This window comes from Amblyraja radiata, chromosome 1 (assembly GCF_010909765.2).
Source record: "Amblyraja radiata isolate CabotCenter1 chromosome 1, sAmbRad1.1.pri, whole genome shotgun sequence".
NCBI classification, from domain to species: domain Eukaryota; kingdom Metazoa; phylum Chordata; class Chondrichthyes; order Rajiformes; family Rajidae; genus Amblyraja; species Amblyraja radiata.
In genome coordinates, this window is record NC_045956.1 from 189997572 (window position 1) to 190020285 (window position 22714).

The following is a 22714-nucleotide window of genomic DNA, read 5'->3' on the forward strand; positions in this document are numbered from 1 at the left end:
CACACAGATTCCCTCAGGCAGTCCACAAGGAGTCGCCATGTTCCCAGCACAATCTTGTACCTTCCAAGTTTAATAATCTTTAAAAATATTGTCTTATCTCTGTTGTTCTGGCGGTGGCTCTGGATGTGTCGGTGTTGCAGGGTTCGGCCTGGGCTGCAGATGTTGTCCATGTTCTCCGCCCCCACTCCTTGCTGCTGTAGACCATGTCCGATGCATGTGCTTGCCTGAGGGGCCTCTAGTGGTGTCTGATCCAGGCAGTCCCTCGACTCCTGCTGAGTATGCATTGGACCCACTGCACCAACACATCACGCCATCCAGCGGCCCACTGCAGCTACCATTACACCTCCTTTCTGTGGTCACTTTGAGCAGAAGGCCAACAGGGAGATGACATCCATCCCATCAGATTCGTCTGCCACTTCCCAGGGTCACACTTGCAGAAGTTAGATGGGCCTTCCTAACGGTAAACCCATGGAAACAAACTGGCTGGACAGGGTCCTTTGCCACGTCATCAGAAACTGCGTGGACCAGCTAGCGCGAGTATTCATGGACTACTCTGCTTTGAGGTGCCCATTTGCTTCAAGAAGACCACTATCATCCTAGTGCCGAAGAAAGGAAGACCTCATGCCTGAATGACTACTGTCCAGTGGCCTTGACATCCACCATCATGAACTGCTTCCAGAGGCTAGTTGTGGAAGACATTCAATCCATTCTCCCCAACGGCCTTGACCCATTGCAGTTTTACCTCCACACCAGGTCCACGACTGATGCCATCTCCCTGGCCCTGCACTCATCCCTGGAACACCCGGATAACAGAGACTTCCATTCATAGACGACAGCTCTGCCTTTAACACCATTATACCATCCATGGTCATCAGCAAACTAGCTGGACTTGGTGTCAGCACTCATCTCTATAACTGGATCCTCGACTTCCAGACCAACAGACCCCAATCAGTAAGGATAGGGGACAAATCATCCTCTACAATGATCCTCAACACTGGTCCTCCACAAGGCTGCGTTCTCAGCCCCCTTCTCTACTACCCACGACTGTGTAGCCATGTACACATCTAATTCAATTTACAAATTCACACACGACACCACCATTGTGGGCCGGATATCAAATAATGATGAGACAGAGTACAGGAAGGAGATCGAGAACCTTGTGTCCTGGTGTCAACACAACAACCTTTCTCTCAATGTCAGAAAGACAAAGGAGATAGACAATAGACAATAGGTGCAGGAGGAGGCCATTCGGCCCTTCAATGAGGTCATGGCTAAGCATCCACAATCAGTACCCCGTTCCTGCCTTCTCCCCATATCCCCTGACTCCTCTATCTTTAAGAGCCCTATCTAGCTCTCTCTTGAAAGCATCCAGAGAACCTGCCTCCACCGCCCTCTGAGGCAGAGAATTCCACAGACTCACAACTGTGTGCCAAAAAGTGTTTCCTCATCTCCGTTTTATTCTTAAACTGTGGCCCCTGGTTCTGGACACCCCCAACATCGGGAACATGTTTCCTGCCTCTAGCATGTCCAAACCCTTAATAATCATATGTTTCAATGAGATATCCTATCATCCTTCTAAACTCCAGAGTATACAAGCCCAGCCGCTCCATTCTCTCAGCATACGACAGTCCCGCCATCCCGGGAATTAGCCTTGTGAACCTACGCTGTACTCCCTCAATAGCAAGAATGTCCTTCCTCAAATCTGGAGACCAAAACTGAACACAATACTCCAGGTGTGGTCACACTAGGACCCTGTACAACTGCAGAAGGACCTCTTTGCTCCTATACTCAACTCCTCTTGTTATGTTAGTGATGGACTTCAGGAAGTGAAGCAGTACACTTCCCCAGTATACAGTAGAGATGGTTAAAGCTTCAAGTACCTAAGAGTAAATATCACCTACAACTTGTCCTGGACCATATCGAAGCAATGGCCAAGAAAGCACACCATTGTCTCTCCTTACATTGAAGGCATCGGAGGTTTGGCATGTCCCCAACAGTTCTCACCAACTTCTACAAACGTGCTATAGAAAGCATTTTATCAGGATGCATCACAGCTTGGTTTGGGAACAGCTCCATTCAAGACCGCAAGAAACTGCAGAGAATTGTGGACACAGCCCAGACCATCACACAAACCAACCTCCCTTCCATTGACTCCATCTACACTTCACGCTGCCTCAGTAAGGCCAGCAACATCATCAAGGACCAGTCTCACCCCAGTCATGCCCACCTTTCCACTCTCCCATCAGGCAAATGGTACTGAAGTGTGAAAACATATACCTCCAGATTCAGGGACAGCTTCTTTCCAACTATCATCAGGCAACTGAACCATCCTCTCACCAACTAGAGAGCAGTCCTGTGTTAGCAACTACCTCGTTGGAGACCCTTGGATTATCATTAATTGGAGTTTATCTTTCACTAAATGTTATTCCCTTCATCACGTACCTGTACACCGTGGATGACTTGATTGTAATCATGTCACTTTCTGCTGACTGGTTAGCATGCAAGAAAAAAGCTTTGCACATGTATAATCTGATAATAATATGGCTCTGATGGAGGCCAATGTGCTGAAAGCAGCTTTGACGGCCCTATTCACAGTGTAGGTCCTGTCCACGTTAGACATCACAAACTGCTCCACCTCTCATTTTACTGTATTACTTTCCATGTCTTGTACTCTTGTACACTCTGGAGTTTAGACACGCTAGAGGCAGGAAATATGTTCCCGATGTTGGGGGAGTCCAGAACCAGGGGCCACAGTTTAAAAATAAGGGGTAAGCCATTTAGAACGGAGACGAGGAAACACTTTTTCTCACAGAGAGCTGTGAGTCTGTGGAATTCTCTGCCTCAGAGGGCGGTGGAGGCAGGTTCTCAGAATGCTTTCAAGAGAGAGCTAGATAGGGCTCTTAAAATTAGCGGAGTCAGGGGATATGGGGAGAAGGCAGGAACGGGGTACTGATTGGGGATGATCAGCCATGATCACATTGAATGGCGGTGCTGGCTCGAAGGGCCAAATGGGCTACTCCTGCACCTATTGTCTATTGTCTATCTGTGACCCAGCCAGATGTTGCAGTACTGATCACATCAACTAACCAGGATTGCCCTTCCTTTCAGGTGAAGAGGGATGTGTTTGCAGAGGCACGGTACATCGAAATGGTGCTGGTTGCAGACAATGCCGAGGTAGGTGATTTGTCCGCATGTCTCCATCGTGAGAACGTCATCCCTTCTTGGAGACCGTCATTGTCAGCCTTTCACTGAAGTACTTCCTTTAGCTTAGTTTCGAGCGTCAGCGTAGAAACAGGCCCTTCGGCCCATCGAGTCGATGCCGAACATCAATCACACGTTCACACTAGTTCATGGATAGTCAGCATGGTTTTTGTACGTGCGAGGTCGTGTCTCACGAATCTGATTGAGTTTTTGAAGAAGCAACCAAAAAGGTTGATGAGGGCAGAACTGCCGTCTTATATATGGATTTCAACAAGGCATTTGACAAGGTTCTACATGGTAGGCTGCTTGGAAACTTATGCCCCTGTCCCACTTAGGAAACCTGAACGGAAACCTCTGGAGACTTTGCACCCCACCCAAGGTTTCCGTGTGGTTCCCGGAGGTTTTTATCAATCTCCCTACCTGCTTCCACTACCTGCAACCTCCGGCAACCACCTGCAACCTCCGGGAACCACACGGAAACCTTGGGTGGGGCGCAAAGTCTCCTCAGATTTCCTAAGTGGGACAGGGGCTTAAGAGCGCACGGGATCCAAGGAGAGACAGCTGAATGGATAGAAATGTGTAAAAAGGAACTACAGAAGCTGAGAGGCTGGAGATAGGCAGCAACTCTGAAGAGAAGGAATAGGTGACATTTCATGTCGAGACCCTTCCGCTGAGTTACTCTAGCATTTTGTATCTATCTCTGAATGGATAGAATATTGGCTTCCGGGAAGGAAGCAGAGGGTGATGGTGGAAGGTTGTTTTTCACACTGGAGGCCTGTGACTAGTGGTGTGCCTCAGGGTTCGGTGCTGGGCCCATGACTGTTTGTCATCTATATCCGTGCTTTGGATGAGAACGTACAAGGCAAGATTAGCAAGATGGCAGATGACACTAAAGAGGGTGGTTTAGTAGACAGTGAAGATAGTCGTCATAAATTGCAGCAGGACCTTGATCAATTGGCCAGGTGGGCTGAGGAATGGTTGATGGAATTTAATGCGGAGAAATGTGAGGTGCTGCATTTTGGGACGTGGAACAAGGGCAGGAGCTACTCCGGAGAATGTTGTAGAGCAGAAGGATCTAGGAGCGCAGATACTTCCTTGAAGATGGTGTCACAGGTAGATTGGGTTAGACGTTTGGAGGTCATGTTAGTTATGTAAGATGTTAGTGAGACCACCTTTAGAGTATTGTGTTTAGTTTTGGTCACCATGTTATACGGAACTACCAGCTGTACCAGTGTGCCGTCATTGTCAATGAACTGCCCATGTGTGATGGCTGTCCCAGTCTGATGCACAGGGGAATGGCCACAGGGGATACCTTCACTGCCTACTCCTACTCCTGGTGGTCACCCATCTACTTTCTGCCTGTGACTGAGGTGTGACCACCTCACTGTAACATTTATTTATCCTCTGTCTATGTTATGCTTGCTCTCATAGTTCGATGCATTGAAGTCATGATGCAGCTTTATAGGACTTTGGTTCGGCCACATTTGAAGCGTTGCGTGCAGTTCTGGTCACCTCATTACTGGAAGGATATGGAGACTTTGGAGAGGGTGCAGAGGTGGTTCACCAAGATGTCTGGGTTAGAGGGGTTCAGCTACAGGGAATGGTTGGCTAGACTTGGATTGTTTTCTCTGGAACATCAGAGATTGGGGGAGAAGTTTAAAGGAGATACATGAGGCAACCATTTTATAGAGGATGGTGAGTGACTGGAACTCACTTCCATGAGTGGCTGATGAACCAGTTTCATCCTTCAGTGTCCCAGACAGGTGAATGGCTGCTTCAGGTTCTGCCCAGGTTGTGCCCTGGTTTTACTAAGAGCTGCACCCCGACCCCAACCACACACTTTGCTTTTTGGATCGTCAAACCATGTGACTGTTAGCATCATAGAGCTAAACAAGCTCATAGTTGCCAAACACCCACCCTCCTGGGGGTGAGGGTGAGGGTGGGGGTGAGGGTGGGGTGACGTGGGACTGAGGGTGAGGGTGGGGTGAGGCTGGGGGTGGGGATGGGGTTGAGGGTGGGGGTGAGGTGGGGGGTGAGGGTGGGGTGGGGGGTGGGGGTGAGGGTGGGGTGGTGTGGGACTGAGGGTGGGGGTGGGGGTGGAGGTGGGGGTGAGGTGGGGGTGGGGGTGGAGGTGGGGGTGAGGTGGGGGTGGGGGTGGGGGTGGGGGGTGGGGGTGGGGGTGAGGGTGAGGGTGAGGGTGGGGGGGAGGGGGGGGGGGGGGGGGGGGGAGGGGGGGGGTGAGGGGGGGGGTGTGGGGGGGTGGGGGGGAGGGTGAGGGGTGGGGGGGGGGGTGAGGTGAGGGGAGGGTGGGGGGGGGGGGTGGGGGGGGGGGGGTGAGGGTGGGGGGGGGGGGGGGGGTGAGGGTGGGGTGGTGTGGGGGGGGGTGGGGGGGGGGGGGGGGGGGTGGGGGGGGGGGGGGGTGGGGGGGGGGGTGGGGGTGGGTGTGGGTGGGGGAGGGGGTGTGGGTGAGGGAGGGTGGGGGTGTGGGTGAGGGAGGGTGAGGGTGGGTGAGGGTGGGGGTGGGGGTGAGGGTGAGGGTGAGGGTGGGGGTTAGGGTGGGGGTGGGGGTGAGGTGGGGGTGAGGGTGGGGGTGAGGGTGGGGGTGAGGGTGTGGGTGGGGTGTGGGTGGGGGTGAGGGTGGGGGTGGGGGTGAGGGTGTGGGTGTGGGTGAGGGTGGGGGTGGGAACGGTGGGAACGGTGGGCCACAGAGACATTATTCTGCTCACGGACCCCATCCTCTGCTTCCTCTGTAGTACCAGAAATTCGGCGAAAATAAACAGAAAATGGTGGACCGGCTGCTCAATATCGTTAACACTGCCGACCTGGTGAGAGTGAGTGTGTGTGAGTATGAGTGTGTGTTTGTGCACTTGCTGTGTGTATATATGTGTGCAAACTAATGTGGTATGTGTGCACGTGTATGGACATGTACATGTGTGTAAGCATGTGTCAGTATCTGGTGTTTATGTGTGTGCTTATGTATGCATGCGTGTTCAGACCTGGTGTGTGCGCGCACCTGGTGCATGTATGTGTGTGTGTGCACATGTGTGTGTGTGTGTACCGGGTGTGTGTGTACGTGTGCACCAGGTGTGTGTATATGTGTTAATATGTGAACCTGGTGTGTATGTGCATGTCGGTGTGTGTATGCCTTTGTGTGGACCTGGTTTGTGGGTATGTGTACATATATTTGTGTGGGTGTGTGTGGCACGCCTAGTGTGTGTGCATGGTGTACCTGGGGTGTGCATATTCATGAGTGTGTGCATGTTAGTGTATGTTAGTGTTTGTATGTATTAGTCTTTTTATGTGTGAGTGTGGATGTGAATGTGGGTGTGCAAGTGGGCGTGGGCGTGAGTGTGTGTGTGGGTGTGAGTGTGGGTGGGGTGGGATGTGGGGTGTGAGGGGTGCTGTGTTGAGTGTGAGTGGTGGATGTGAGTGTGGAGGTGCAAGTGGGCTGTGAAGTGTGTGGGTTGAGCGTGAGTGTGTGTGTGGGTGTGAGTGTGGGTGTGGGTGTGAGTGCGGGTGTGGGTGTGTGCGTGGGCATGGGTGTATGTGTGAGTGTGGGTGTGCACGTGGGCGTGAGTGTGAGCGTGGGTGTGAGTGTGGGTGTGAGTGTGGGTGTGGGTGTGTGCGTGGGCATGGGTGTATGTGTGAGTGTGTGTGTGTGTGTGAGGGGATTGAGGGTTGTGGGGGACGTACACAGTGGAGGAGCGGAGAACAGTGTCCATGTTGCTGTCCCCCTCACTGCTCCGTTGAATGAATGTGTTTTGGAGCTTCAGGTAAATCCAACAACCGGTTTCTAACCCCCTCCCCCCCCCCCATTGCTCCCACAGTACTACAGAACATTCTTCAACATCCGCATCGCTCTGGTTGGGGCCGAGGTGTGGACCTATGACCAGGTCAAGATAGATCACAAGGCTATGATAATGCAGACACGTTTCCTACGTTGGAGAGAGAAAGTCTTACTCCCACGACTCTACAATGACAACGCCCACCTCATCTTGTGAGTGTTGCACACCCAGCCCCGACTCACACCCACCCTGCTCCCATCATAGTCACACCCAGCCCCGACTCACACCCACCCTGCTCCCATCATAGTCACACCCAGCCCCGACTCACACCCACCCTGCCCTCATCATAGTCACACCCAGTACACACACACACACACCCACCCTGCTCCCATCATAGTCCCACCCAGTACACACACACACACACCCACCCTGCTACCATCATAGTCACACCCAGCCCCAACTCACACCCACCCTGCTCCCATCATAGTCACACCCAGTACACACACACACCCACCCTGCTCCCATCATAGTCACACCCAGCCCCAACTCACACCCACCCTGCTCCCATCGTAGTCACACCCAGTACACACACACACACACACCCACCCTGCTCCCATCATAGTCACACCCAGTACACACACACACCCACCCTGCTCCCATCATAGTCCCACCCAGTACACACACACACACACCCACCCTGCTCCCATCATAGACACACCCAGCCCCAACTCACACCCACCCTGCTCCCATCATAGTCACACCCAGTACACACACACACACACACCCACCCTGCTCCCATCATAGTCCCACCCAGTACACACACACACACACCCACCCTGCTCCCATCATAGACACACCCAGCCCCGACACAGGCCTTTCTGTCCTACTCCTCCATGCTCACCAACATTTTCCCCACCTACACTAGTCCCACCTGCCTGCATTTGGTCTATATCCCACTAAACCTGTCCAATCCATGATTCCCCTACTCTGGGTAAAATAGCCTGTGCATTCACCTTATCTATTTTGCTCCTGATTTTATACACCTCTATAAGATCACCCCTCAGCCTCCTGCCCTACAAAGAATAGTCCTAGTCTGCCTCAACCTCTCCCTGTAGCCCAGACCCTCGATCCCAGCAACATCGTCACAAATAATGGAGATTTGGACGACACCATAGCTAATTAGAAGACTGTTCATTAATTTGATAACTGAGGGTAGAAGAGTGAATGACTCAGATCATAAAGGTCCTTGTTTAGTTTGACTGCTTCCTTGAGGCAGTGTGAAGTTTCCAAACCAAGCTGTGATGCAACCCAATCAAATGCTTTCTCCGTGTATCTCTGGAGGTTGTTGAGTCATTAGAGAGACACCGAACATAGAACATGGAGCACCACAGCACAAGATCAGAATCATTTCATCTTCACCTTAAACCTATGTCCTCTGCTTCTCAATTCCCCATGCTGTGCGTCTACCTGATCTATTCCTCTCATGATCTTATACACCTCTATAAGATCAGGACCGGTCCGAGTCAGCATGGATTTACGAAGGGGAAATCATGCTTGACTAATCTTCTGGAATTTTTTGAGGATGTAACTGGGAAGAAATGGACAAGGGAGAGCCAGTGGATGTAGTGTACCTGGACTTTCAGATAGCATTTGATACGGTCCCACATAGGAGATTAGTGGGCAAAATTAGGGCACATGGTATTGGGGGTAGAGTGCTGACATGGATAGAGAAGTGGTTGGCAGACAGGAAACAAAGAGTAGGGATTAACAGGTCCATTTCAGAACGGCAGGCAGTGACTAGTGGGGTACCGCAAGGCTCAGTGCTGGGACCGCAGCTATTTACAATGTACATCAATGATTTGGATGATAATAGACCATAGACAATAGGTGCAGGAGTAGGCCATTCGGCCCTTCGAGCCAGCACCGCCATTCAATGTGATCATGGCTGATCATCCCCAATCAGTATCCCGTTCCTGCCTTATCCCCATATCCCCTGACTCCGCTATTTTTAAGAGCCCTATCTAGCTCTCTCTTGAAAGCTTCCAGAGAACCTGCCTCCACCGCCCTCTGAGGCAGAGAATTCCACACTCCCACTGACTCCCGCAGACTTCCACTGCTTTTCCCACTGAGAGTAAGGAAGATTCAAACAAGGGGACATGACTTGAGAATGAGGGGGAACTTCTTTACTCAGAGAGTGGTGGCTGTGTGGAATGAGCTTCCAGTGAAGGTGGTGGAGGCAGGTTTGTTTTTATCATTTAAAAATAAATTGGATAGTTATATGGACGGGAAAGGAATGGAGGGGTATGGTCTGAGCGCAGGTATATGGGACTAGGGGAGAATACGTGTTCGGCACGGTCTAGAAGGGTCGAGATGGCCTGTTTCCGTGCTGTAATTGTTATATGGTTATATGGACTCACCACTCTCTGTGAGAAAAAGTGTTTCCTCATCTCCGTTCTAAATGGCTTACTCATTCTTAAACTGTGGCCCCAGGTTCTGGACTCCCCCAACATCGGGAACATGTTTCATGCCTCTAGCGTGTCCAAGCCCTTAACAATCTGGGATGAAGGAATTCAAAGTAACATTAGCAAATTTGCAGATGACACAAAGCTAGGCGGCAGCTTGAACTGTGAGGAGGATGCTATGAGAATGCAGGGTAACTTGGACAGGTTGGGGGAGTGGGCAGATGGATGGCAGATGAAGTTTAATGCGGATAAATGTTAGGTTATCCACTTTAGTATCAAAAACAGGAAGGCAGATTACTATCTACATGGCGTCAAGTTGGAAAAAGGTGAAGTACAACGGGATCTGGGGGGTCCTTGTACATCAGTCTATGAAAATAAGCATGCAGGTACAGCAGGCAGTGAAGAAAGCGAATGGCATGTTGGCCTTTATAACAAGGAGTCTAGTATAGGAGCAAAGAGGTCCTTCTGCAGTTGTACAGAGCCCTAGTGAGTATTGTGTGCTGTTTTGGTTCCCCAATTTGAGGAAGGACATTCTTGCTATTGAGGGAGTGCAGCGTAGGTTTACAAGGTTAATTCCCGGGATGGCGGGACTGTCATATGCTGAGAGAATGGAGCAGCTGGGCTTGTACACTCTAGAGTTTAGAAGGATGAGAGGGTTCTCATTGAAACATATAAGATTGTTAAGGGCTTGGACACGCTAGAGGCAGGAAACATGTTCCCGATGTTGAGGAATTCCAGAACCAGGAGCCACAGTTTAAGAATAAGGGGTAAGCCATTTAGAACGGAGACGAGGAAACATTTTTTCTCACAGGGAGTGGTGAGTGTGGAATTCTCTGCCTCAGAGGGCGGTGGAAGCAGGTTCTCTGGATGCTTTCAAGAGAGAGCTAGATAGGGCTCTTAAAGATAGCGGAGTCAGGGGGTATGGGGTGAAGGCAGGAATGGGATACTGAATGGCGGTGCTGGCTCGAAGGGCCGAATGGCGTACTCCTGCACCTATTGTCTATTACATAGAAACATAGAAAATACGTGCAGGAGTAGGCCATTCGGCCCTTCGATATGATCATGGCTGATCATCCAACTCAGTATCCTGTACCTGCCTTCTCTCCTTACCCCCTGATCCTTTAGCCACAAGGGCCACATCTAACTAAATGAACTGGCCCCAACTACCTTCTGTGGCAGAGAATTCCACAGATTCACCACTCTTGGTGTGAAAAATGTTTATCTCACCTCGGTGTTTCCTCGTCTCCGTTCTAAATGGCTTACTCCTTATTCTTAAACTGTAGCCCCAAGTTCTGGACTCCCCCAACATTGGGAACAATCTTCCTGCATCTAGCCTGTCTAAACTCTTAAGAATTTTGTAAGTTTCTATAAGATCCCCCCTCAATCTTCTAAATTCTAGTGAGTACAAGCCGAGTCTATCCAGTCTTTCTTCATATGAAAGTCCTGACATCACAGGAATCAGTCTGGTGAACCTTCTCTGTACTCCCTCAACGGCAAGAATGTCCTTCCTCAGATTAGGAGACCAAAACTGTACGCAATACTACAGGTGTGGTCTCACCAAGACCCTGTACAACTGCAGTAGAACCTCCCTGCTCCTATACTCAAATCCTTTTGCTATGAATGCTAACATACCATTCACTTTCTTCACTGCCTGCTGCATCTGCATCCAACTTTCAATGACTGGTGTACCATGACACCCAGGTCTCGCTGCATCTCCCCTTTTCCTAATCGGCCACCATTCAGATAAAAGTCTACTTTCCTGTTTTTGCCACTAAAGTGGATAACCTCACATTTATCCACATTATACTGCATCTGCCATGCATTTGCCCACTCACCCAACCTATCCAAGCCACCTTGCAGCCTCCTAGCATCCTCCTCACAGCTAACACTGCCCCCCAGCTTCGTGTCATCCGCAAACTTCTTGGAGATGTTGCATTCAATTCCCTCGTTCCAGATTATTAATATATATTGTAAATAGCTGGGGTCCCAGCACTGAGCCTTGCGGTACTCCACTAGTCACTGCCTGCCTTTCTGAAAATGACCCGTTTATTCCTACTCTTTGCTTCCTGTCTGCCAGCCATTCTCTATCCACATCAATACTTGCCCATTCTGACCAACATGTCCCATCTACACTAATCCAACCTGCCTGTGCTTCGCCACTCTCACTGTGAGTGTAGTCACTCTGGCTGTTTCACATAGACATACGTTCCTTTTATCTACAGCTGTTAATTAGCCAAGTAGCCAACCTGTGTGACTTGCCTTTTTTTAACCGGCTCGCGTTCTGTCAGGGAAATCCCAAGTGCTGAACTTTGTTTTCTCTTATTACAGAGGGGGCTATTTTATTGACGGAGTCGCTGGGCTGGCATCATTTGGGAGCATGTGTTCTGCCAAACTATCTGGAGGCGTCAACCTGGTGAGCACCCATTCCTCTTGCTTCCTCGTCCCGGGGGCTGGGCCAACTTAGACCACTCACACCACCAGTGCTGGATTGATGGCAACTGGATCAGCCGCATCAACTGGATCTGAGCCCAGCGCAGTCAGATTCAGATTCAGATTCAGCTTTAATTGTCATTGTCAGTGTATAGTACAGAGACAACGAAATGCAGTTAGCATCTCCCTGGAAGAGCGACATAGAATATGATTTCAATAATAATAGTTAGAGCACGCAGCACAGCAACAGGCCCTTTGCTCCAGCTCAAGATGCATCATCTAATCTAGTCCCATTTGCCTGGTTTTCTCCAATATCCTTCTAAACCTTTTGTATGCATGTATCTTTTCAAATGTGTTTCAATGTTGTGACAGTACCTGCCTCAACTACAGCCTCTGGCAGCTCATTTCATATACCCACCACACTCTGAGAGATAAAGATTCTGTTAAATCTTTATCCTTTCACCTTCAACCTCTGTCCCCTGGTTCTTGATTCCCCTGTCTATCTATTCCCATCATGATTTTGTACACCACTATAAGATCACCACTCAGCCTCCACTCCAAGGTATAAATTCCTAGCCTGCCTAACCTCTCCCTATAGTTCAGTCTCTCGAACCCTGGCAATATGCTGCACTTCTTTCTTTCAGCTTAATGGTATCATTCCTAAACTGGAACACAACACTCCAAATACAGCCCCACCAATGTAAAGAAGTGTGATGGCACTCAGTCGTTTAACTTCTTATAAAGTACTTTATTAAGAATACATGTTGAGACCATAGCATTAGCATCTGTCAGGTACTGCACAGTAATTGACCCTAATGGGCCTGTCCCACTGAGGCGATTTTTCAGCTGACTGCTGGTGACTGTCAAGTTTCCGGCAGTTGCCTGAAAAACGGGGAACTGGAACAGCGACTGTCAGAGTGGAACACACACACACACACACACAAACACATCGCAAAGGCGGGGGCCAGGGCAAGCAGGGGAGCGCTGTCTGAAATTCACACGGTACAAAGCCAAGGTGATACAGCCACACACCGCCATGAATAGGAAGGTTGGCGCTGTAATTAAGATTGCTAGCACAGTGTACGGTAAGTCCTTTAGAAGAGGGGAGAGGGGGGTGAGGGGGGGAGAGGGAGGAGAGGGCGGGAAGGGGGGGAGAAGGAGTGGAGACAACTTTTAAGAAGCCAGAGATACACGGCTGTGAACTTCGGTGGACATTTAACATTACCGGTCAGTTATCCTTGGTTCTGTAAACTCCTGCTCACGTTTATTTCCCCAATGAGCCAAAGAAAATGACCGGCCAGCAAAGGCGATTAACTAAAACTACCTACGACTACTGCGGCTACCCTTAACTACATGTTGACCCCACTACAGCTACACCTACGACTACAGAATTATCCATTTTCTCCATGACGACCAAACCTGTTGAAAAATTTGGGGCGACCATAATGAGGCCGCGACTAGTTCCCAGAATGCGGGAACTCCTCGCGACCATGAAGGAGACTCGCCAGAGACCACCAGCGAACATGTGGTGACCATGTGGCGAATGCAGAGTCTCCTGCACTCGCCTAAAAAGTCGCCTAAGTGGGACAGGCTCATTAGCTAATGCATACCACAAGATGGCATAGTGGAAACCCAGCATGGTCCATGGATCAGATCGGTAATAGTAAATCCAGATATGGAACAAGTCAGCAATAGTGACTGATCTACATCCGACATCTTGTATAACTAAAACATTACATCCCAATGTTTATATTCAATTCCCCGACTGATGAAAACCAGCATGGTCTTCATCAGTCACCACCCTATCTAACTGAGATGCCACTTTCAAGGAAGTATGTATCTGTATTCCTAGATCTCTCTGGTCTACAACATTCTCAATGACCCTCCCACTTTCAAGGTCCTGCCCTAGTTCACCTTCCCAAATTGCAACATCTTCCACATAGAAACACAGAAAATAGGTGCAGGAGGCCAATCGGCCCTTCGAGCCAGCACCGCCATTCATTGCGATCATGGCTGATCGTCCCCAATCAATAACCCGTGCCTGCCTTCTCCCCATATCCCTTGATTCCACTGGCCCCTAGAGCTCTATCTAACTCTCTCTTAAATCCATCCAGTGACTTGGCCTCCACTGCCCTCTGTGGCAGGGAATTCCACAAATTCACAACTCTCTGGGTGAAAAAATTTCTTCTCACCTCAGTCTTAATGACCTCCCCTTTATTCTAAGACTGTGGCCCCTGGTTCTGGACTCGCCCAACATTGGGAACATTTTTCCTGCATCTAGCTTGTCTAGTCCTTTTATAATTTTATATGTTTCTATAAGATACCCCCTCATCCTTCTAAACTCTAGTGAATACAAGCCTAGTCTTTTCAATCTTTCCACATCTGAGTTAAACTCTATTTGCCGGTCCTCTGCCCATTTGTCCAGCTCGATCAAGATCCCACTGCAACTCTTGAAAACCATCTTCACTGCCTACTATTTTATGCAGAGTTCGTGTAGGTGTTAATAAGTCAATGAGAATGCCTTATGTCCAGAGAACTAGTGTTGGATTGTACTAAAGATATCGATTCTGCCTCCTCCCAGGACACTGATTACAACATTCTGGGAGTCTCTGCAACGCTTTCCCACGAGCTCGGACACAATCTTGGATTGTCTCACGACAGTGAACAGCGGAAATGTAAATGCCCGTACCCGAAGGCTAACTGCATCATGCAACCTGAACTGAGGTAGGAATATTTCAACTTTGCAGCTGGTTAAAATACACGAGAGGAAGTGGGAAGCTAGAGAGGAAATTGCAGGGGTATAAAATTGATGAGTCGTCATTAAATGAAGGTGAGGTGTGGTAGTTTAGGGGGTGGCAAATATTATGCCCCTTTTCAAGAAGGGCAGCAGGAAAAACTCTGGGAACTCGTCAAGGGTCAAGTCGAGCATTTTATTGTCATATGTCCCAGATAGAACAATGAAATTCTTACTTTAGTTTAGAGATACAGCGCGGACACAGGCTTTGACCCACCGAGTCCGCGCTGACCAGCCATCCCCGCACACTAGCACTATCCACATACTATTTATACCAAGCCAATTAACCTACAAACCCGCACATCTTTGGAACGTGGGAGGAAACCGAAGATCTCAAAGAAAACCCACGCGGTCACGGGGAGAACGTACAAACTCCGTACAGACAGCACCCGTAGTCGTGATCAAACCCGGGTCTCTGGCGCCGTAGGCCACTCTACCGCTGCTCCACTGTGGTGTGATACTTGCAGTTGCACAAAGTAATATATAAACATAACAAGAAAATAAAAGTTTAGTGTTTGTTTATAGTATAAATATACACATGCGCGCACACACACACACACACACACACAATTATTTACTTTATATATCCACACACACATACACACATAATTTAATTTATATATGCACACTCACACACATAATTTACTTTATATATCCACACACACACAAGCACGCACACATGCACACACACTCACGCACGCACGCACACATGCACACACACTCACGCACGCACGCACACACATAATTTACTTTATATATCCACACACACACATAATTTACTTTATATAACCACACACACACACACACACACACACACACACAATTTACTTTATATAACCACACACACACACACACACACACACACACACACAATTTACTTTATATATTCACACACGCACACTAACACATAATCTATATTCCTAAAAGTCTGATCTTGACTGCTTTTGGCCCACTGTGCTGCGATTTCTGAGAGGACATCGCCACCTACGGCCGTCACCTTTAGCCACCTCGCTAAGAACCGCCCTCCGCCTTCCGGGGCCGGAGGATTTTTCCCATCGATAAAAAATCAGAGATATTAATGTTTTTTTTTAAATTCCCCATTCTCTCTGCTGCCCCTGCCGGCAGCAGGGGGGAGGGACTATAAAACCCAGAAGTGTAGTCCCTCAATCAGTCTCTGCCAGACCCAGGAAGCGGGAGAGTCACGGCTCTCTGAGCTGCGAATAACACTGAACGCACATCGAGGGTGAGTCCCCTTGATGCGGCAGTAAAGTGGTTGCTGCCCAATTATTTGCCTCGCCTTTTTTAACAACTTTGTGTTCACAAAATGAATTTTGGTTGTCAGGTGGTTGCTGCCCAGTTGTTTGCCTCGCCTTTTTTATCAAGTTTGTGTTCACAAAATGAATTTTGGTTGTCGGGGGCTGCTGCCCAATTGTTTACCTTGGCTTGGCTGCCAGCCCAATAATTCATTTGGCCCGCAATGTCCATACTAGCCCTCTGGAAACCAGTACCTTTGGGTCGCAACACCCATACTAGCGCAACAGACAGCCCCCCCCACTGGCGAGCAATATTGGAAATGGTGGAGAAGTGGAAAATTGGGTTGGTGACCAGCCCTTCCGTGTGATGCTGGGACCCAACGGTTCCCACTTAGTCTAGTTTACTTTATATATACACACACACATAATTTACTTTATATATTCACACACACACACTCACTCACGCACACATACACGCACACATACACGCACAGGCACACGCACACACACACACGCACACACACACTCACTCACGCACACATACACGCACACATACACGCACAGGCACACGCACACACACACACGCACACACACACTCACTCACGCACACATACACGCACACATACACGCACAGGCACACGCACACACACACTCACTCACGCACACATACACGCACAGGCACACGCAAACACACACAGCACACACACACTCACTCACGCACACATACACGCACAGGCACACGCAAACACACACAGCACACACACACATAATTTACTTTATATATTCACACACACATACACACGTATAAAAACCATAATAAATGCAAAAAGACTAAACCAATGACCCCAAGTCTATGTCATTCAGAGTGTATTTATTTGTAGTGTTTAATAGCTTGATGGCTGTGGGAAAGAAGCTGTTCGTGAACCTGCATGTTACAGTATCTCTGGCTCCTGTACCTTCTTCGAGATGGCATGAGTGTGGGTCTCTGATGATGCAGGCTGCTTTTTTGAATCTTCTGTAAATCCCTTTGACGGTGGGGAGGACAGAAGGCTTGATGGACTTTTTTTGCAGTCGTCTTTGCTCTTGGACGTTCAAGATGCTGAACAGGCCATGAAGCAACCCATGCAATATTGTACGCCTGCAGAAACTCTCTAGTGTAAACCTGTAGAAGTTTAAGAGAGCCCTCTATGAGATGCCGAATCTCCACAATCTTCTCAGGAAGCAGGTGCGTTGATGGCCGACAGGCCAGTGAGCTGGACACCAGTGGTCAGAAGGTTACTAGAAAGCATTGTGAGGGATGGGAGATGCGTGCATTTAGATGGACAAGGGCTGATTAGGCATCATCAGCATGGTTTTGCATGTGGAGGTAGTGTCTCACAAATTTAATTTTTTGAAGATGTGACCAAAAGGTTGATGAACGCAGAACTGTAGACATTATATACATAGATTTACATAGATTTAAGAAAGGCATGCAACAAGGTTCCACACAGTAGGCTGCTCTGGAAGGTTAGATCCAAGGTGAGATCACTGAATGGATAGAAATTGGCTTCATGGAAGGAAGCAGAGGGTGATGGTGAAAGGTTGCTTTTCCGATTGGAAGCCTGTGACTAGTCGTGTGCCACAGGGTTCGGTGCTGAGCCCATTACTGTTTGTCATCTACATCAATGATTTGCATGAGAATGTACATGGCATGATGAACAAGTTTGTAGATGATACACAAGTGGGTGGTATGTAGATAGTGGAGATGGCTGTCAAACATTGCAGCAGGTTCTGGATCGGACGGGCAGGTGGGCAGAGTCGTGGGCCCTCTTTGTCCCAAACCATAATTATCAAAAACCTAACTGAAGATATCATCCACTTGCTCCTCCCACTTTCCCAAGACGACATCAAGTGCTGCCCTTTCCCATGTAGGGCCTTCCACATATTACTGGAGGAAAATATCCTGGACACATTTGACAAATAACACAGCATCTACATCTGTCGCTCTATGACCTTCCCAGTCAATATTGGGAAAGTTAAATCCCATATTACGCCAATCTTATTTGACTTGCAGCTGACTGCAATCTCCTGACACATTTGTTCTTCTAATTCCCGTTGACTATTTGAGGATCTGTAGTACACCTCCAACATGGTGATCATCCCTTTCTTGTTCCTCAGCTCCACCTATATAGCCTCACTAGACGAACCATCCATAATGTCACCACTGATGTGACCTCCTCCTCAACCAACACAATTCCCCCTCCTCTTTTACCCTCACTTCTGTCTCTCCTGAAGCACCTGTAACCCGGAACATTGAGCTCCCAATCCTGCCCTTCTCTTTGAGTTGTAGAGCAAAGGGATCTAGGAGTGGAGGTACATAGTTCCTTGAAAGTGGCATCACGGGCAGATAGGGTGGTCAAAAAGGCTTTTAAAACATTGACCTTCATCAGTCAATGGCATTGAGTGTGGAAGTTGGGAGGTCATGTGGCATGTCTTTTCCATGACGTTGGTGAGGCCGCATTTTGAGTATTTTGTTCTGTTTTGGGCACCATGTTACAAGAAAGATGTTGTCAAGCTGGAAAAGTTACAGAGAAGATTTGTGTAGATGTTGCCAGGACTCGAGGGTCTAGGTAGGGAGAGGGTGATTAGGCTAGGACTATTCCTTGGAGCACAGGAGGTGAGTTGTGAGAGAATTGTGAATTTGTGGAATTCTCTGCCACAGAAGGCCGTGAAGGCTGAATTACTGGATGAATTTAAAAGAGAGTTAGATAGAGCTCTTGGGGCTAGCGGGATCAAGGGGTATGCGGAGAAGGCAGGCACGGGTTACTGATTGTGGATAATCATCTATGATCACAATGAATGGCGGTGCGGGCTCGATGGGCCGAATGGCCTCCTGCACCTATTTTCTATGTTTCTATGGAATCATGCAAGCAGTTCTGGTAGCCCAGTACTGGAAGAATGTGGAAAGTTTGGAAAGGGACAGAGGTTTAACGGATTGATGTGTCTCGATTTGGAATCACAGATACTGTAGATAGGGTGGTCAAGAAGGCTTTTGGTTCATTCATCTTTATCAGTCAGAGCATTGAGTATAGACAGTCACACAGTGTTGGAGTAACTCAGCGGGTCAGGCAGCATCTGAGAAGAACATGGATAGGTGACGTTTCACAGAGTGCTGGATTAACTCAGTGGGTCAGGCAGCATCTGTGGAGAACATGGATAGGTGACGTTTCACAGAGTGCTGGAGTAACTCAGTGGGTCAGGCAGCATCTGTGGAGAACATGGATAGGTGACGTTTTGCCACAGGCCCTTCTTCAGGCTGATTGCAGGGAGCGGAAAGAAAGCTGGTATAAAGAGGGGGTGGCAGGACAGAGCATGGATGGGGTAATAGGTGAACACAGATTGTTGGACAAAGGCCAGAGATGAAAAGACGGGTGTGAGAAGTGTGAGCCCAATAAAGCAAAAGAGTTGAGAATTGTGAAAGGTGGTTAAGAAAGTTGCTAATAGTGTAGCCAGTGGAAGGGATGCAGGTGTAGGGGAAGGGGAGAATCAAGTGGAAAGTCAACCAGGGAGGAGGGGAATGGGGTGGGGAGAAAGATGTTGGTGCAGATGCATTTGGAGTATTGCGTTCAGATTTGGTCATGCTGCCATAGGAAAGGTGCCAGGAAGCGAGCGGGCAAGATTATCTCTGCCCCCTGGCCACAAACTCTTTGAATCACTTCCCTCTGGAAGGCGACTCCGGACTGTCAAAGCTGCCACAGCCAGACATAAAAACAGTTTTTATCCACGAGTTGTTGCTCTACTCAACAGCCAAAAATCTGTAGCCTCCCTTTGACCTGGTATTTTGTTGGTTCACATGCTTGATCAATGGTGTTATATCATTAATGTTTTATTATTATTGTTTAGTGTTTTCTAAGTCATTCGTAACTGTCACTGTATGTCATGTTTTTTTTTTGTTTTGTTTTTTTTAATTTTATTTTTATTAGAAGTACAGTAAATTACAATAATACACATCAGATATATCTTATTATATTTGTTGTACCACTTCGTTTTTCGAGCTTTAAAAAAGATAGAAATAAAAGAAGTAAGGAAAGTGAGCAAGAATCGTGAAGGTGCAGGAAAGTGTTGGGAGAAGAAAGCCCCTTAGCGAAGGAGGGAGACAGCCTACCTGGGGGCAGCAACAGCGGCCGGGCCTCTGGCACAAAGACCGGTCCTGTTGCTCAGAAGGGTAAGAAAAAGAAGAGGAGGGCAATTGTAATAGGGGACTCTATAGTCAGGGGGTCGGATAGGCGATTCTATGGACGCAGACAGGAGACCCGGATGGTAGTTTGCCTCCCTGGTGCCAGGGTCAGGGATGTGTCTGAACGTGTCCAAGAAATCCTGAAATGGGAGGGAGAGGAGCCTGAGGTTGTGGTACATATAGGTACCAACGACATAGGTAAAAAAAGAGAAGAGGTCCTGAAAGAAGAATTTAGGGAGTTAGGTAGAGAGTTAAGGAGAAGGACTGCAAAGGTAACAATCTCAGGATTACTGCCTGTGCCACGCGACAGTGAGAGTAGGAATGGAGCGAGGTGGAGGATAAATGAGTGGATGAGGGACTGGTGCAGTGGGTATGGATTCAAGTTTCTGGATCATTGGGACCTCTTTTGGGGAAGGTGCGACCTGTACAGAAAGGATGGGTTGCACTTGAACTCGAGGGGGACCAATATCCTGGCAGGGAGATTTGCAAAGGCTACTGGGGAGACTTTAAACTAGTATGGTTTGGGGGAGGGACTCAAATTGGGAAAGCTAGCAGTCAGTGTGTGAGGCAGGAGGCAGAGAATGGTAGCACTCTGCTCCAAAATGTAGGGGATAGAGAAGAAAAAGACAATAAACAGAGAATAAGAGAGGGTGGGTTTCTTAAATGTGTATATTTTAATGCTAGGAGCATTGTAAGAAAGGTGGATGAACTTAGAGCCTGGATTGACACCTGGAAGTATGATGTTGTGGCGATCAGTGAAACATGGTTGCAGGATGGCTGTGATTGGAAACTAAATATTCCAGGATTTCGTTGCTTCAAGTGTGATAGAATTGGAGGGGCAAGAGGTGGAGGTGTTGCATTGCTTGTCAGGGAAGATATTACAGCAGTGCTTTGGAAGGATAGATTAGAGGGCTCGTCTAGGGAGGCTATTTGGGTGGAACTGAGAAGTGGGAAAGGTGTAGCAACACTTATAGGGGTGTATTATAGACCGCTAAATGGGGAGCGAGAATTGGAAGAGCAAATATGTAAGGAGATTGCAGATATTAGTAGTAAGCACAAGGTAATGATTGTGGGAGATTTCAATTTTCCACACATAGACTGGGAAACACATTCTGTAAATGGGCTGGATGGGTTGGAGTTTGTAAAATGTGTGCAGGATAGTTTTTTGCAGCAATACATAGACGTACCTACTAGAGAGGGGGCGGTGCTGGACCTCCTGTTAGGAAATGAGACGGGTCAGGTGGCAGAGGTATGCGTTGGGGAACAGTTCGGGACCAGTGATCACAATACCATTAGTTTCAATATAATTATGGAGAGGGTCAGAACTGGACCTAGGGTTGAGATTTTTGATTGGAGAAAGGCTAACTTTGAGGAGATGCGAAAGGATTTAAAAGGAGTAAATTGGGACAGTTTGTTTCATGGGAAAGATGTGGAAGAGAAATGGAGGACATTTAAAGGTGAAATTTTAAGAGTACAGAATCTTTATGTCCCTGTTCGGTTGAAAGGAAATAGTAAAAATTAGAAAGAGCCATGGTTTTCAAGGGAAATTGGACACTTGGTTCGGAAAAAGAGAGAGATCTACAATAATTATAGGCAGCATGGAGTAAATGAGGAGTATAAAGAATGTAAAAAGAGTCTTAAGAAAGAAATTAGAAAAGCTAAAAGAAGATATGAGGTTGCTTGTAAGGTGAAAGTAAATCCAAAGGGTTTCTGCAGCTATATTAATAGCAAAAGGATAACGAGGGATAAAATTGGTCCATTAGAGAGTCAGAGTGGACAGCTATCTGCAGAGCCAAAAGAGATGGGGGAGATATTGAACAATTTCTTTTCTTCGGTATTCACCAAGGAGAAGGATATTGAATTATTTGAGGTAAGGGAAACAAGTAGAGTAGCTATGGAAACTATGAGATTCAAAGAAGAGGAAGTACTGACACTTTTGAGAAATATAAAAGTGGATAAGTCTCCAGGTCCGGACAGGATATTCCCTAGGACATTGAGGGAAGTTAGTGTAGAAATAGCAGGGGCTATGACAGAAATATTTCAAATGTCATTAGAAACGGCAATAGTGCCGGAGGATTGACTTACTGCGCATGTTGTTCCATTGTTTAAAAAGGGGTCTAAGAGTAAACCAAGCAATTATAGACCTGTTAGTTTGACGTCAGTGGTGGGCAAATTAATGGAAAAGATACTTAGAGATAATATATATAAGCATCTGGATAAACAGGGTCTGATTAGGAACAGTCAACGTGGATTTGTGCCTGGAAGGTCATGTTTGACTAATCTTCTTGAATTTTTTGAAGAGGTTACTCGGGAAATTGATGAGGGTAAAGCCGTGGATGTTGTATATATGGACTTCAGTAAGGCCTTTGACAAGGTTCCTCACGGAAGGTTGGTTAAGAAGGTTCAATGGTTGGGTATTAATGGTGGAGTAGCAAGATGGATTCAACAGTGGCTGAATGGGAGATGCCAGAGAGTAATGGTGGATGGTTGTTTGTCAGGTTGGAGGCCAGTGACTAGCGGGGTGCCACAGGGATCTGTGTTGGGTCCACTGTTGTTTGTCATGTACATCAATG

At 48.0% G+C, this 22714-nt stretch overlaps 1 protein-coding gene across 1 annotated transcript in view; it reads left to right on the forward strand.

Moving 5' to 3' along the window:
• The first annotated feature begins 444 nt into the window (after nt 1-444).
• The window catches only part of LOC116989093 (disintegrin and metalloproteinase domain-containing protein 12-like), a 66801-nt gene continuing 44531 nt past the window's right edge, over nt 445-22714 (forward strand). The window contains exons 1-6 of the mRNA XM_033046303.1: nt 445-537; nt 3109-3174; nt 5955-6032; nt 7029-7198; nt 11777-11861; nt 14460-14602. Of these exons, the coding sequence (XP_032902194.1) occupies nt 445-537; nt 3109-3174; nt 5955-6032; nt 7029-7198; nt 11777-11861; nt 14460-14602 (635 nt within the window). The remainder of the gene's footprint in view (nt 538-3108; nt 3175-5954; nt 6033-7028; nt 7199-11776; nt 11862-14459; nt 14603-22714) is intronic.